The sequence below is a fragment of the Peromyscus leucopus genome, chromosome 5, assembly GCF_004664715.2.
Source record: "Peromyscus leucopus breed LL Stock chromosome 5, UCI_PerLeu_2.1, whole genome shotgun sequence".
Lineage (NCBI taxonomy): Eukaryota > Metazoa > Chordata > Mammalia > Rodentia > Cricetidae > Peromyscus > Peromyscus leucopus.
In genome coordinates, this window is record NC_051067.1 from 63081155 (window position 1) to 63098630 (window position 17476).

Consider the following 17476-nt stretch of genomic DNA (forward strand, 5'->3'; position numbering starts at 1 on the left):
TCCAGGGACCTCACAGCAGTGGAAACACATAGTGTCTCCTTTCCACGATGGGGGCTTTCATCTAGCACACGTTTTTCAAGGTTCATCTGTATTGGATCATGTGCCAGAGTCTTTTAAGGAATGAATAATGTTGCATTTTATGCATGGCATGTATGTATGGCCACTCACTGGCCAACCAGTATGTGGGGTATACTGGATGGCCAGTGAGCCTGGGAGACCACCGGTCTCTGTCTCCCCAGCACTGGACTACAAGCACATTGTCTGTATGTTCCATTTTGTTTGTCTATTTATTCATCACTTGATTTCTTTTTTTAAATCTCATGGCTGTTGTGTGTAATGCTGCTATGATTATGGCAAAAAAATCATCTTTCTTCAACTCTCTCTCTGTGTCTCTTTCTCTGTCTCTCTCTGTGTGTATACTGTACCTATTGTATGTGTGAGCATGTATAATGGATATGTCTACATGTACATATGTGGGTGCATGCACTTGCCTGTGGAGTTTAGACGCTGATGTCAGGAGTCCTCTTGGTCTACTCTCCGCCTTATGGTTTGAGACAGGGCTCTCACTGAGCCCAGAGCTCACAGATTGGCTAGACTGCCTGGCCAACAGCTCCAGGGATTCATTCACCTGTCTCCCTGCTCCCTGCACTAGGGTTACAGCAACGTGTGACCATGTCCAGCTTTTAAATGGGTGCTGGAGATCTGAATTCAAAGTCCTTCAGCTCACATGGCAGGCACCTTAGCTCCCAAGGCATCTCCCTAGCTCCTTTTCTTTTGAGTCTATACCTGAGAGTATAAAGTCCAGGCCGACTTTCATTCATGATTGGACTTCAGCAACTCTTTCTGGGCCTTTCTCATGTACCTGTCCCGTGTCCATCTCTAGGCACCCCATGAGTGGCTCATGTTGTCAAGCCTGAGCTGCAAAGTTGTGAAACACTTTGCGGGTGTGTGACCCACGTTTCTGCCCTCCCACAGGACCTTAGATAGAGCCTTCCACCCACAGTTCAGAACTAACACAGAGGGCGTGCTGCTGTTGGAATCCCACCCCTGCTCTCAGTCTTCTCCCTAGCCTTCCAACTCCAGCTATAATCTCACATTCTAGCCGTTTTCCAGGAAGAAAATGACACATAGAGGTCAAAAGCTCTATTTTCCCTCATGCAAGCTTCATATCTGCAGGTGAAGGTCCCCTTTTAAGTAGACTGTCTCCCCTGCATTGGCCATGGTCTCTTCTTGTCTGTGTGGATTCCCTGGTGGAAATAAAAGAGCTGGGGTATGTGCAGAGCAGGGTAGGGGACAGTGAGCGAGGAGAGGCCTGAGAGTAGCCATTGACCCATCCCTGCAGGTACTTGCAGCCCTGAAGGGATTCTCTGTGTTCTGGAGAATGGATTTTGTGAATTGGAAAGATGCCAGGGGGTGGGGGCGTCAACCAACCCCACTGGGTTAGCAGCATTGGGGACTGTTTTATACAGTCTAAAGAATGATCTATGGCAGACATGCTTTTGATTTTGAAAGAGTTTATTATCTATACAGTAGGTGAAAGTAAAGGAATAAGCAGCAAGTAGCAGACAGATGGAAGTGGTGGACAGACAGCAAAACATCTTCAAATCAGGCGCTCAAAAAAATGCAGCCAAGATGACTGGAGCAGCCCAGCTGAGGGAGTCAAGAAAAGGTGACACTAAATCAAGGGCCTATAAACACCCAGCAGAAACTGACCAGGGGCGCCTTATTAGAATTAGCTACAGTTCCTGATAGTATCTCCCCTCTGGTGAGGTTTTTTAGTAAAAGAACAAATAGTGTAGAAAGGTGACAATATCTAGTTGGGCACTTACAGTTATTCAGCAGAAGTGATTGGGGAAGCCCTGCTATAACAGTCATGACTAAGTTCCCAGACTGAGAGTTCCAGGCAGAGCTGAGCTTTCTCTCTGTAGATGAGATTCCATTTTCTTTTTTCTTTTTTTTTCTTTTCTTTCTTTTTTGGATCTTTCTTGTCTTTTTATTTATTTTATTTTACAATACCTTTCAGTTCTACATAGCAGCCACGGGTTCCCCTATTCTCCCCTCTCCCACACCCTTCCCTTACCCCCAGCTTACCCCCCATTCTCACCTTCTCCAGGGCAAATCCTCCCCCCGAGGCCTGCAATCAACCTGGTAGACTCAGTCCAGGCAGGTCCAGTCCCTTCCTCCTAGACTGAGCCAAGTGTCCCTGCATAAGCTCCAGGTTTCAAACAGCCAACTCATGCAATGAGCACAGGACTTGGTCCCACTGCCTAGTTGCCTCCCAAACTGATCAAGCCAATCAACTGTCTCACCTATTCAGAGGGCCTGATCCAGCTGGGGGCCCCTCAGCCTTTGGTTCATAGTTCATGTGTTTCCATTCATTTGGCTATTTTTTTTCAATAATTGAGTAGAACCGAAATTTATTATAAGCCACAGTCGTCCTAGGGACCTCCATACTATAAATATAGCCTCTATGGTTCTATGGGCTGTGGTCTGATTGTTCTTTATATCTAGAATCCACTTATGAGTGAGTACATACCATGACTGTCTTTCTGGGTTTGGGTTACCTCACTCAGGATGATTTTTTTCTAGTTCCATCCATTTGCCTGCAAATTTCATGCTTTCATTGTTTTTCTCTGCTGAGTAGTACTCCATTGTGTATATGTACCACATTATTTCCATCCATTCTTCCGTTGATGGGCATCTAGGTTGTTTCCAGGTTCTGGCTATTACAAATAGTGCTGCTATGAACATAGCTGAGCATGTATCTTTATGGAATGAATCAGCATTCCTTGGGTATATGCCCAAGAGTGGGATGGCTGGGTCTTGAGGTAGTTTGATTCCTAATTTTCTGAGAAACCGTCATACTGATTTCCACAGTGGTTGTACAAGTTTACATTCCCACCAACAGTGAAGGAGTGTTCCCTTTGCTCCACATCCTCTCCAACATTGGCTGTCATTGGTGTTTTTGGAGATTCCATTTTCTTACCATGGGATTAACAGTCACAACCTCCTTGGAAGGAGTTCACCTTCTAGCTGTCCTCAAAGGCACAGTGTTTTTACTCCTGGGCTGTCTTGTTACTATCTTTCCTCCCTGTCACAGTTTAGTAGGGGCAGCCTGCCCCAGGAAAAGGGATCTGGAGGACATTTGAGAACAAACATGCTAGAGTCTGGGACAAGAAAGTTCTCCTCACTCCCAGAGTTAACTTTGAACAAGTTTAAACAGCATATGACAATTTTCCAGGATAATGTGCATTGCAGGAGTTGAGTGGAAGTCAAAAATGAATGAGGAGACTCTGGTGTAAAATTACCCCTGGTGTGGGAGGCCTGGTCTTTCCCCAATGAGATTTCTTAGTCTCAACACAGTGCTTACATGATGGAGGAGGGATCTGGCATCCGAGTATTCAGGTCTTCTTCACCCTCATTGGGTGACTCTATCCTTGGAAAAGAAGTGATGAGAAGCACAGGTCATGGGCTCTGGGCTTGTTCTGAACTGATTTTTTTTTTTTGCAGCCAATCCCCTTGATAGTGAGCAGATATCATAGGGACTGTCTGATTCCAAAGATTATTCTGTGAAAATTCTGTTGAGAGGCTGTATGTATTTATATTTAATGATGATTGTTTTAAGTGATTGAAGAAGCTTCAGGACATAGCCTTCTGAGTGAATAATTCTACTTTATAGATTTGGGCAGAAGGTTCTTGCTGGAACTTCCCTTTTGACTGTTTCATTGAATGACTATCTTCTGCCCTTTAGGGTCTGTATAATTAAATGCAGACCACAAAAATGGACCGACTTCTTGCTTGAGAGTTAATGTTCTAGTAGGAACATTATCTCAAAGACTCGTAGTCCACTATACCAAACAAATATGAATTCCTGTACCTTTTGGTCCTATCTGTGCTTAAGAATATCTTTGCTAGGGGCTAAAGGATGTGAGCTCTATTTCTAGGCTAGGAGAATGCTGTTCAGACTGAGCATGCCATCACTGGGGAGAGGTGGGCTTTTAGGGTCCACACATCCTGGTTACAGTGTGTTTCTCTCTTCTCAAAGAGTTGAATTTATATTGCAGTTTTGCTAATCATCCTCACTATATGGTCCTTGTTTGTTTGTTTGTTTGGAAAGGAAGCTGAAGAATGAAAGTTTGCCTAGTCCTACCAGTTAGTATCCAAGTGCCAGTATCTCATGTAGCACCAGCTCCCACTGTAATTACATCCTTACCAATTTATGAGAATTAATTCAGTGTTTGGGAGGTATTCTAGAAAATTCTGTGGGTGAGAGAGCCTATAAGGACTTGGAGAATTTTAGTATCTGTGACTTTTTGGTCTACACAACCATGCTATGGATACCATTTTTTTTTTCCTCTGAGGGGGAGCCCCTTTAGGGAATGCTCTTGTTGCCTACCACAGGACCCTAACCTGACCATGTTGTATATTAGGGTGCCAAAGGGCACTCAAAATAGCCAACTCATGGCAGCCTCCACTGCCCTTATGGTCAGACATCCACTGTTTCTTTGCATTGAGGTACGGTTGTCCACATGTTTTCTTCTAAGGACATTGGGAAGGAGCCCTGCTGGACACAAAATGACAGTAATGCCTGTGGTCATGTTCCTTGTTACTGTGCTGGAGTTAGAGGGGCCTTTCTGAAACCAAACCCTCTCACCCCAACCCTTCTTGTCTCCCTCTCTTCACAGTGGGGCCTTTTCTGAAGTGGTTTTAGCTGAAGAAAAAGCAACTGGGAAACTCTTCGCAGTGAAGTGCATCCCGAAGAAGGCGCTGAAGGGCAAAGAGAGCAGCATCGAGAATGAGATCGCCGTTCTTAGAAAGTAAGTGCTGGAGAGCAGCCTCTCCTCCCCATCTTGTCTGAGCATCCTCCGGAGCAAGGAGAAGGCCTGGCGCGAGGCTGGCTTCACAGGGGTCGGAGAGGTCACCAGCTACTAGCCCGCAGGAAGAAATGGGCCCAGCAGTTGACCACTGGTACTCATGTAGTGCTCTGAAAATGCTTTCCTATAGCTCCGGTGTCTTACAGTGTAGCAGTCGTTGGAGGGAGTCCTCTCCAAAGGGCACAGTTGTAGGCTGACTTGATTCACCAGAGCCGAGTGACGCTGGTTGGTTCCAGAGGCCCAGTCTCTCCTATAAAGTAGAACTCAGACCATTCCCATAGTGTAGTGTGCTGAGAATTATAATAACTTTTGCCACTGGTATTGCTTTATTTTTTTTATAAGGATGTGAAGCTGGCAAGATAAAGCCCTTGTCCAAACTCCTATACGTATAGTTTATATGTGGCAGAACTCAGAATATCAATCCCTCTTGTGCTGTTTCTACATTTTGTGATTTCTTACCCCCTTTCTCTGCCACCCACAGCCCTGGGCACCCCGGAGTTTCCAAAGAGCTTCACTTATTCATTGAATATCTTCCCTTCTCATGTGTAATAGAACCAAATCAAAATCTCATCCCCTTCAGTACAAGGCCACATGCAAGCCATTTTGATGTGATCTGACACCCCCCCCCAACTTTCCCCCATACTCGGATGGTTTTCTACCTGATCACACTCCTTGTACTGTTAGGATTAAGTCTTTCCACCATATTTTTATGAAGTTTGAAGGAACAAACCTTATATGGCACCTGCTTTTGCATGTTTGGCATCTATCTGAAAAATTTTGAGTTGCTATTAATAAAAGATGTTCAGAATATCCTTGAAATTTTTGGGGTTTGGAATCAGTACATAGCAAGAAATCCAGTCCAGATAAACAAGTGGAATGGGAACAAGCCTTATCTAGGGACCCAAGAAACCACCCACCGTACATCCTTTCCACATAATCTTTCACTTCATTCCTTCTGGGGCCTACAGTGACCCATGGAGCGTGCTTTGCCACTCAGCACTGCTGAGGTGGTCAGCACAGTCTGTCCTGTCCTGACCTTTGGGCAACTCAGAGAAGAACACAGACTTGGTATCAGTGTTCCAGAACAAAATAGTCTCCATGGCTTTTAGTGTGAGGATTTGTTTTCACTCATTTGTTGGGTTGGTTTCTATGCTCTTTGGGTTGTCTATTGGAATTAGAGAGTTCTAGGCTGTGCTGCAGAGGATTGTAGGAAATGGTTCTGTAGAGGAGAGTCTGGGAAAGCAAAATATTTGCATCAGACAGGAAAATACTGTGTTAATGAAACATTTATTGAAATGTCCTATTTTTCCATATGAAATCAGTGTTTGAGGAAGAGGTTAGTCACTGGTGACATGAAGATGTAGATGTGTTACAGACAGTTGACATTTCAGATGGAATTCTCTTTCTACAGGTTCCACTTTGGACCCAGAGGTTGTCTGGGCTTAGAAATAAAAGAGCCCAGGAATCCATATGCAGTGTTGGAGATCTTTTCCATCCATATGGGCAGTGGGTACAGGTGCAGGCTTTTATAAGCTTGCCTTGGTTCATGCCATGAATATTTTGACTTAATCAGTATCTCCACCCAGTGCCTCAGTAGTAATTACATCTTTAGACAGGGTATTTAAAACCTGGGAGGACCATGGATTTGGAATGATTTGTTTTGATAGCTTCTCACTATCAGTTGCTAGGAAGCCTAGAGGCATGGACTCTTCTCTAGGGAGTAAAGAACAAAGGAATGATTTCTCAGGAGATAAAAGTCGGGTTATCTCCTATGCTAGTTTATTTTGTTAATCTTTTGCAAATGATTTACAAGCAGGCTAAGAGGAACTCCGCATCACAAACAGCTGAAAGAAAATTATATAGACTTCAAAGAAAAGAGTTTGGCACCATGTTTAGAAGGCTGCCATGGTGATATTCATTCATTGAAGAAATATTTATCAAGTTCCCATCATGCACCATATCTTAGTTTGGGTTTCTATTGCTATGATGAAACACTGGACCAAAAGCAAGTTGAAGAGGAAAGGGTTACTTTGGCTTACACTTCCAAATTGTAGTCCATCATTGAAGGGAGCCAGGAACTCAAGCAGGGCAGGAACCTGGAGGCAGGAGCTGATGCAGAGACCATGGGGAGTGGGGGGTTGCTGCTTACTGACTAAGTCCCCATGGCTTGCTCATCATGCTTTTTTTTTTTTTTTTTTTAGAACCCAGAAACACCAGCCCAGGGATAGCACCACCCACAATGTGTTGAGCCTACTCTCATCAATCATTAATTAAGAAAATGCCCTATAGCCAGATACTGTGGAGGCATTTTTGCAGTTGAGATTCTCTTCTTTCAGATAACCCTAGCTTGTGTCAAGTTGACACAAAACTAGCACACACGAAGAGGCAGCACTACTGGACATGGAGTTCTTGACATCTGAGATCTAGATTTTGCTACTCACCAACAGGATAAAGTTATAGATGATTTGATAACAGCATGTTCAGGGGACCCAGGGGTGGGCTTGAGGACAGGTTGCATGGCTGAGGGGCAGCCACATAAGTATATTTTTCCAGAAAGGCAGATAGACATTCCAATCAGAAGGAGCAACTCAAACAGAAGCTAGGAGACCCAGGCTGGATATGTAGTCCAGTGGTAGGTTGCTACACAGGCCCTGGGTTTGATTCCTAAAACTATAGAAAGAAGTTAAGAGAAAGAAGAGTTAGAGAGAGAGAGAGAGAGAGAGAGAGAGAGAGAGAGAGAGAAAGAGAGAGAGAGAGAATGGTGTAGGAAGAAGTTAGGAGATGGGAGCCAGGGGATTATTCTGGGGGAACTGGCTCCTTTGATGGGGGCAGAGGGTTTGAGGTGAGGCAAATGGAGACCCAAGTTTGGGAAAAGATAGGATGGGGGGACATGCTCTAAACTCCGCTTTGGATTTTGGGCTCAGGCAGTAGATATGAGGAGTGATCGGGTTATCATGAGAGAAGCTATATGATGATTTATAAGTGTCCTGTGGCAGAACTTGGAAGGACTGATTGGACAGAGCAGGAGCATGGAGTGAGAACACATAAGAGGTCATGAGGTGAGTCATGTAGAGAAATGAAGGAACGTGTTAAAACGGGCTATGGGCTGTACGGAAGACATGGATATGAAGATGCTAATACAGGAGGTCAGGATTTGGAAGAGGCAGAGAGGTGTTGAAGGACAGATAGGAGCTGATGATAATGCTGTGATTTCTCACAGGGGTAACTGGGTGACTGATCACCTCATTAACTGAGATGAATGATCTATGAGCAGGAAGGTAAGGCTGAGTTCTGACTTGGGCATGGTGGATTTGGAGGTCTTGGGGCTATCCAAGTATAGATGACCTATTGACTTTCCAGGGCTGGAACTCATCATAATCTAGGCTTTTGTAGAGACTAAACATTTCTGAAACACATACTAAAATAAATCTTGGGGAAGGGTCTGGAGAGATGGCTTAGTGGTTGCAAGCACTGGCTGCTTTTCCAGAGGCAATTCCCATCCTTCACGTGGTGACTCACAATCCTGTGTAACTTCAGTTCCAAGAGGATCCAATGCCCTCTTCTGGTCTCTGCAGGTACGAGGCAGGCGAGTGGCATGCATACATACGTGTAGGTAGAATATCTATACACATAAAATAAAGCAATGAAACAATTAAATATTGGATAATCAATTGATGTGCTCTTCCCTGGGGAAGACTTTCTCTCAGCTCTCAGCATTCCCAAGTTGCCAGTAGTTCTTTGTGTGGGGATGATGCCTCCTGGGCTTTCTGCTGTCCTCATTAGGAGGTCCATTGTTATCCTTGTTCAGCTCATGTTTAGGCAATTATGTTGTGAGACTTGATGGGTGTAGCTTCTGATGTTTCTAGGAGACACACTCTCACAGCAAACTCCCTGATCCTCTGGTTCCTACAACCTTTCCACCCCCTCTTAGCAGTGTTTCCTGAGCCTTTAGGTACCAGAGTTGTATTATAGACATACCCGTTGGGACTGGGCTCCACAATTCTGCATTTTGATTGTTTGTGGTTTTCTTTCTTTCTTTCTTTCTTTCTTTCTTTCTTTCTTTCTTTCTTTCTTTCTTTCTTTCTTTCTTTCTTTCTTTCTTTCTTTCCTCTCTCTCTCTCTCTCTCTCTCTCTCTTTTCTTTCTTTCCTTCTTTCCTTTTCTTTTTTGCTTTTGTTTAGTTTTGTTTTGTTTTATTTGAGACAAGCTTTCTCTGTGTAGTTTTGGTGCCTGTCCTGGATCACGCTCTGTAGACCAGGCTGGCCTCAAACTCACAGAGATTTCTATCTGTCTCTGCCTCTGGGATTAAAGGCGTGTGCCTCTGCCACCCAGCGATTGTGGTTTTCTATAATGGTCTCTGTCTGTTGCAAAGAGAAGTTTTCTTGATGAGGGGTGAAGACTGCACTTGTCTGTGGGTGTAGGGACAAACACTTAGAATGTAGCTAGGGATTATGCTGGTTTAGAATAGTGGTGGTGGTAGGTTCTCCTCCCAGTCCATGAGTTCACCAGCTCTGGCTAGTTGGCTAGGTGTCTGGTATCAGACATCATTTCCTTTTTGTTTGAGTGAGCTTTCAGACCATTTAGAGACCTGTTGGTTACCACCGAGGTATGCATGTCACCACTATACCCTTCGGTTTATTGTGCCATGCTGGTCGTTTTTGTGGTTCATAGGCATCATAGGTTTCAAACCTGGGTAGAACTCTTGGTTGCTTTCCTGAAAACACACATACAAGTAACTTTCTAGAGATTGAACAGGCTGTACTTATATATTTAGGAGTGTGTGTGTGTGTGTGTGTCTGTGTGTGTGTGTGTGTGTGTGTCAATAGTTAATGGGAAAAAAGGCTATGAATTTGAAAAAGAGCAAGGAGGGGTATAAGGGAAGGTTTGAAGGGAGGAAAGGGAAGAAGAAAATGATGTAATTACATTATAATCACAAAAATAAAGGAAATTAAAAAAATTGTTTCAGCAAAAACTAAAATAAGATAAATCCTGGCACAATTTAACTAGTCATTATAGGTAGGGTCCAAGATAGGCCTCCCATGTCCCCTGGCTGTTTGTGTATTTTCATGCTGTGTTTCATCCAAATGGGCCCATTTAAGAGACTGCTTGTCCTCCTACGTGCTAAGTTTATTGTAGGGTGAGAGATTTATTTATTTCATTGGATAAAAGTAATGCAGCTAATATATCCTAGTAGATGTCTTTGTACTTGCTCTGAAAATAGTTCCAAAATGAATTTTCAACTTGATAAGTAGATATTAAACCAAGTTTAGAGAAGGGGGGGAGGAAGCCTGATAAACATCGTGGTAGGCTGTTGCTATGCAGCAGAGAAAGCCACCGCCTGACTTTCGGGTTTAGTGGGCTGGATTTATATGATTCATCATGCGCTGTTAGAGACAGAGTGGTTAGCTGTGGTCCTGCGAACAGAACATTTTATGCAGTATGGAATATAACATCGTCAGCACCACTCACCTTAGTTGGATTATACTTTATGATTTCTGTGGTCTTATTTGCTTGGAGGGCAGCCAGGGCTCCAATCTGATTTGATAGCATCACTTCTAGCAGTTTGCTGGAGTGGGAAGACAAATGCATTAACAGTCTGCAGTAAGATGAGAGGTGAAGAGAGAAGGAGATGCATATAGAAAAGCAAGGGGCAGGAAAAGCAAAAGGGATGTGTCTAGAGCAGCCCCTTGACTAAGACTTGGGGAAACTGAGGCTCAGGTTACTTAAACATGAACTTGTGTCAGCGAAACCTTGAAATAGTCATTTTTCCAACATGAAGTCAGTTCCTAGGGAAGAAGTCAGTCACTGGTGAAATGAAGTGGTAGATGTGTTACAGACAGTTGACATTTTAGATGGAATTTTGGATGGGTCCAGAGCCCAACAGATGAATGAAACATGGCCTCCATCCTGATGAATGAAACATAGCCCCCATTCAGATGAATGAAACATGGCACTGGGACTGAGCATGCTGTTCTGATGATTACTTTGCAAGCTGCAGAGATTTTCTTTAGGAAGGGGCCTGGGTAGGAACTGCTTTGAAACTGTGGGTTATCATCACCTTGTCAGCGTGGGGAAGCATGCAGTCAGTGATGGTTCTTGTTTTGCTCTGATCCACTGGCTCTCACCTCCAACTGCTCGTTGAAGTTAACTGGGTAGGTTTTAAGAACACATTGACGGGGGCTGGAGAGATGATTCAGCATTAAGAGGGCTTTATTATTCATGTTGTCAACTCACAAATGTCCATAAGTCCAGCTCTGACCTCCATGGGCACCTCCTGCACTCACTCACACCTACACACACACACACACACACACACACACACACACACACACACAATGTACACACCCACATATAATTAAAAAATGGAAGGAAGACCGAATCAGCTGTGCCTCTTACTGTGAGGCAGGGATAATCACAAGAGTCCAAGGTGTTTTTCCCCCCTCTGGTGCCTCTTCCTGCCTGTGATTTTTATTCCCTAAATATTGCACTCTGGATGGCTCATGCAGACTACTTATAGAGTCCCCTTTCTCCTGTACCCCAAATAAATAAGCGTTGATAGTTGATGTGTTGGTCTGATATTGAGCCTCTCCATCTTTAGTCAAGATCTACACCCCTACATAAGCAACCCTTTATTTTGTGATCTCTGGTTTTCAACTCCCATTCCCCATGTTTCATGCGTACTCTCTGAAAGGAGTAGGTCATTGTTTCTGTCTCCCATTCAGCTTCGGTATGATACATATGTCCTTCAGCTTGTTCCCCTGAATTGTCCTTGTCTAGGTGAGCCCTTCCCTTTTATATTTCATGGCTCCAATGTCTCCCTGACTCTGACATCAGGTGTCTTCTTTCTACGACTATGAAGTTTCCATTTCCAGCCCTGAACTTAGAGGCATGGCGCTGACCATGGAAGCAAGAAGTAGGGATACCCCAATGAGTTTGGGAGGTTAGAAATATGGATGAATGGGTGCTGATTGGAGAGTCTAGGGCCTGTTCTCTCTGGCTTTGCAGACCATATTAGTCAGGGATCTCTAGAGAAACAACCAATGGATTATGTGTAGAAATACAGAGAGATTTAGTAGGAGGGATTGGCTCATGCAATCATGGAAGCCAATTACGGAGTTCACCTGTTGTCTGCAACCTGGAGACTCAGGGTAATTCAGTCCACACCTAAAGATCAGGGAGTCAGATGAACCATGGTTTAACTTAGTTAAAGCTAACTGGGAATGCCGATGTCTCAGGCCTGCCTATTAGTTCTGTTGTAGCTGTCGAGGAATAGAGTGGTACCCACTACTTTGTTGAGTCTGATCTTCTAGAAACACACACACACACACACACACACACACACACACACACACACACACACACACACACCTAAACACTACCTTACCAGCTTTCCAGGCATCTCTTAGCCTAGTCAAGTTGACATATAAGACATAATACCCTGAGCATGTGGATGGCAAGTCCATCAACCGGTACACAGTACTCTAGAAGAGGCAAGTTGGAGTCAGAGCTGATTCTCCCACAGCAACAGAGTGAACTTAAGTCACTTGAGCAGAGCTTGGCTGCTCCCGCCGCCACCTTTCCTGCTATATATACGACTCTGTAGGTGTTAAGAGCAGTGGGAGAACAGTGTGCTTCTGCATGGTCTGCGAAGCTGGGCTGCTTGTTTGCCTGCTCATTCCTGTGTTAGCTCCCCGTCTCCTGATGGACACAATTACTTGAGGAGCTATCTCTCATGTGAACCAGGCTGTGGTTAAATTCCTCTTGTAACACATCTTGGCAAATATTTTCTCCCTTCTTCTGTAAACTTACTTAGCTAATGATTTATACAAATGTCATTTAAATGATTCTCAGAAAGTGCGTGTGTGTATCTTGTAGCATAGCGTGTGCCTTTAAAAAAAATCAAAATAGCTTTCATTGGAGAATCAGTTCCATGAAAGGTTAAGTACAAAGAGTTCTTAGAGAGACAAGGATGGTCAGCATAGGAATCAAAATAAATACACACCAGTGCTTCTCTCTCGCTTTTCTACTCAGCTCTGGGTTGTGTCTCCTCCATCCTGTTTTGGGCATTATTTATACGAGTAGACGGATTATTTTAGTAAAATCTAAATTCAGGATTATTATTGGGTGATTCAAACATTTGTTTACCATTTCATCGTAGTATTATTTTTTTTAATTAATTTAATTTAATGTGTATGGGTGCTTTTTGCCTGCATGCATGTCTGTGTACCAAGTGTGTACCTGGTACCTACGAGGGCCACAAGAGGGCATCTGATCCCTTGGAACTGGAGTTGCAGATGGTTGTGAGCCACCAAGTGGGTGCTGGGGATTGAACCCAGGTCCTCTAGAAGGACAGTGCACTTAACTGCTGACTCATCTCTTCAGGCCCTTGTCCATAATTTTAGTGCTTTATAAGCAAAACTCTTTTTCTCAGGCTTGGAAATTAAGGTCAGAGGTCAAAGCCAGGTCTGGGGAGATGAACACTAAAATAACTTTTTGTGTAATAGTAATTGTATGTAATTGGATAAATCTTATTTCATATCCATTTTTAAGGCACTTGCAGTTTTCTTTCATTGGCATTTGAAAAATGGTTTTGAGTGTATGACACAGGCAGGTGAGAGGTGCCACTTGGGAATCTGAACACATACAAGGATATTAGACAGATGTTAAACAGATGTTAAACAGATGCATTGCTGTAATAGCAGGGGGCTGTACTGGGCTATTGTTCTTGTTGAATGAACTAATGAGCTAAATTTCCACATATATGCACATATGTATGCTTACATATGCAAATATGCTGTATGTATGTGACATATTCATGTATTTTAAGTGTATCTCATTTTCTTATACCTTTCTATTGAATGCTAAAACATCCTTTATGCCTCATAAACACATCCTTGATTCTATTATAATGTCTCTTGTCTGGAGTACCCAAAGAAGATGAGGTATAAGAAAAGCATTTTAACATTTTCAGATATTAGGCATCATGCAAACATAGGCCCTCCCACCCTGTTCTCTTAGAAAAGCTTCTATTTCTTTGAGTGGGAACTGCTTTGTCTGTCCATCTTGTAGAAACTGAGGTGCCAAGTGTGCAGTTTGGTGAGCAGGGCATCCAGGAAGAGAGCGGAGCTCTCCCTTGTAGAGCTCCTCTGTCTCTAGAGTCCCAAACCTTTCCCTCTAGTGGGTCACCTGTGTGACTTGAACAGCCTTACAAGAACTTACAGGAAACCCGTCTTGTGATTCCCAATGAATAGTAAGACATAAACGCCCATAAGTTCAGTTATGACTGATGATGTTCAGGTCAGACTACAAATGTTTGTCCTGATCCAGCGTACTGAAATTCAGAACAATGTAGACATATCATTTGTGGGTTTCAGTACAAATGTTCTCCCTTCATCAAGATTTAGAGCTAGCTAAAATTTCTATAAACACTTCATCATAAACCAATGAAGGAGATGTTGACGGCCACATTTTACCAATGGGGAACTAGACTTAACATAACTAGTCGCAGGAAACATAAGGTCTACCTCAAGCTTTCTGTCCCTTCTGTCTCAGGTTGGCTTTTAGCTCGCATCTGCCACCATGTTGTCTCTTAAGGAAGAGGCCACATATTGATATAAGCAATGATGCTCATGAATTGTACAATAATAAATCTCTTCCTGTAACTTGTCATGTGACAGAGAAGCGAGATATAATACTGATGAAGACCTGAGAGTTTACCTCAATAAGTTTGCATGTAGTAACTCTCCTTAGAAGTTTCCAGACCTTGGACAAGTTGTTTCAACCCAAGTGTCCTTGGTCCATAAGGGAGATGGTGTTAGTTTCTCTCTCATGGATGCTGTAGAATTTTCTTGAATTTTTTTTGGTAGAGGTGTTCATTTTGTTTTTGTAGTACAGAGGCTCAAATCTGAGGCCTTGTATGTGATAGGCAGGTGTTTACTCTGATGCTTCAGCACCCACTCCTGCCGGAGGGATTAAAGACTCATGGATGCAATGCCTTGAGAACACTGTCTGCCTGGCATATTGGGTGGACTCTGTAAACGTTTCCTTTCTATCTTATGCTTATATGTAGGGGAAGATCTGGCTAGGCTGTGGGACTAAGGGGAAGATGCCTTCCCTGAAGTTGCCCCACTCAAGTTTTATCTCCAAAGGCTCCCTTTGGAGCACAGGCATGTCCTGATGCCACAATATACAGTAGCAGCAGGGATAAGGTGGCTGTCCCTTTCAAGGAGAGAAGTGTAGTAGAGTTGTGGACTTGTCAAGAATGTGCCTTACTATTTTTCTTGCTGAAAAGCTCTTATGAAAACATTCCGTGTGTTAACATCTGCTTTTAATGTGAGTTGCTGAGCATTAGAACTAGAAAATGAGCTTGAAGTGTGGTTCTACTGACTTCAGGATAATTAAACAGGCCCAGAAAGATGGAGCAGCTTGCCCCAGGGCACAGAACAAACTTGGGCAGATGTGGAGCCCAAGCGATTTCTGGACTTTTAATTTAGAATGGTTTCCATGGAACCACACCACTTCTCTTGTAGAGCATCTTTCAGAAGAATACAAGAAAATAACTTTTCAAAAAAAAAAAAAAAAAAAAAAAGGAAGAAGGAAGGAAGGAAGGAAGAAAATAACCAGACGTTATGGCACATGCCTTTAATCCTAGCCTTTGGGAGGCTGATGCAAGTGGATCTCTGCATGTTGGAGGCCAGCCTGGTCTACACAGTGAGTTCCAGGACATCCAAGGCTACATAGTGAGACACTATCTCAAAAAATAACTTTCCCTCATCTTTTTTTTTTTTTTTTTTTTATTTTTCGAGACAGGGTTTCTCTGCGTAGTTTTGCGCCTTTCCTGGAGCTCACTTGGTAGCCCAGGCTGGCCTCGAACTCACAGCAATCCGCCTGGCTCTGCCTCCCGAGTGCTGGGATTAAAGGAGTGCGCCACCACCGCCCGGCCAACTTTCCCTCATCTTTAAAAGCCCCCTGGCATGGTTGGCCAAGCCTCACAAATCTACCCCAGCAGCTCATCTGGGTTCCGACGTGGTACACTGGATCTGGTTTCTGAAGTTCCTCTGGCAGTTGAATTAGAGGTGCTGTTCTCTCTGACTTCTCCCCTTAGGGGGGTGCAGTGTCGCTGGGGGCGCTAGAGTTCCTCTACTGTCTGCTGCCTGTGGTCCTCCCGTATTCATGAGAAAGGAGGTCCAAGGTCAGCCCAGAGCCTGACTTAATGGTTCAACGTGGGAAAGGCTTCCTTCCCATTTCAGGTCCACATGATGGGCCCCCATCTTTTCCACTGCCTTGTCAATAGAATGAAACTCATGAGGAAATAAGCCATGCTGTAGAATTATCTAGAAAATATGGGAAATGTTACTCTTGTATTAGATCCTAATCCTAGTAGAGAAGCTTCCATCCGGCTGTGTGCCAAGATTCCTGCACTCTGTTAAGTTCTTACTCCACCATCAGTTAGTCCCACCTTCCCAGCTGCCACTGTGTCACATGGCTTTGTTCTGAGGGATGTCCTACCAGAACTAAACTGATAACACCCCACCAGCGGGTTTTCACAGCCAGGGAATCTGGTGGAGCTCTATGGAAATACAACTCAATTTCAACCCAAGGAGATATTCTTTTTTGTTTATGTTTTTTTTTTTTCAAGTTGGGGCTCGGAGGATGGCCCAGGGAGCAGAGCACTCGCTGCACAGCATGAGGACCCGAATTAGATCTTTAGTATTCACAGGAAAAGCCAGGCTTGGTGGCATGCGCCTGTAACCCTGACACTGGGAGTCGAGGATGGAGAGAGGTGGATTCCTGGGACTCACTGGCCTGCCAGTCTGGCAGAAACTGACATGATAGGTGTATTGAGAAACTCTCTCAACAAGTCAAGTCGGAAATGACAGAAGATAGCAGAAGCTGACCACTGGCTTCCACATGTACATGTGCAGGCGAACACATCTGCACATACATACATGTATAAACAGATGCACGCATCCCCATCAACCCCCCACATGATGCTTTTGCTTCAAAACCCAATAAGGAGTCTCACTAGACTAGCCGATGCTGGAGTGAAAACCTGTGGTTTTCTGTAGTTTTATTTTTTTACCTAGAAAAAAATTTTCACATTCCTGTCTCAAAACATTGTCATGGAGGAAAATTTCATGGCCTCTTGAGCAGGCTGTTTCATCCCCAGAACCAGAAAGTAGTCAGGTGACTCAGTTGCCATTTCCCGAGTACTTCATACATCTCATATTGTGTATTAAAGCTTGGAAGGTAAGCTAGAGTGGTGGCCCATACTTGTACTCTGGAGGCTGAGGCAGGAGGATTGGTCTATGTAGTGAATTCTAAGCCATCTGAGGCTACACAGGGAGACCTGTATTGAACAAAATAAAACAAACACTTGGGGGGCAGATCTGTTTGCAGCCTCTCCTCTTCCTGTCTAATTCTGCTAAAGCTCATGTTTAAAAATGTTGGTTTGGTAGCAGATGGGACCCTAGATCTCATGGATGCCAAGCTTGTGCTGTACCACTGGGCCACACCACTCACCATGTCTAGACTCCGCTGTGGTTTGGCCTTGTATTCTTCAAATTCAGAACAGGCCATTTTGTAGGTGGGACTTCCTTTTCT

The 17476-nt window shown here is 43.9% G+C and overlaps 1 protein-coding gene across 3 annotated transcripts in view; it reads left to right on the forward strand.

The window, feature by feature from the left end:
• Camk1d (calcium/calmodulin dependent protein kinase ID) overlaps positions 1-17476 on the forward strand; it is a 410836-nt gene that overhangs the window by 149437 nt on the left and 243923 nt on the right. For all 3 annotated transcript variants that reach the window (XM_028891816.2, XM_028891804.2, XM_028891812.2), the window contains exon 2: positions 4686-4817. In XM_028891816.2, the coding sequence (XP_028747649.1) occupies positions 4686-4817 (132 nt within the window). The remainder of the gene's footprint in view (positions 1-4685; positions 4818-17476) is intronic.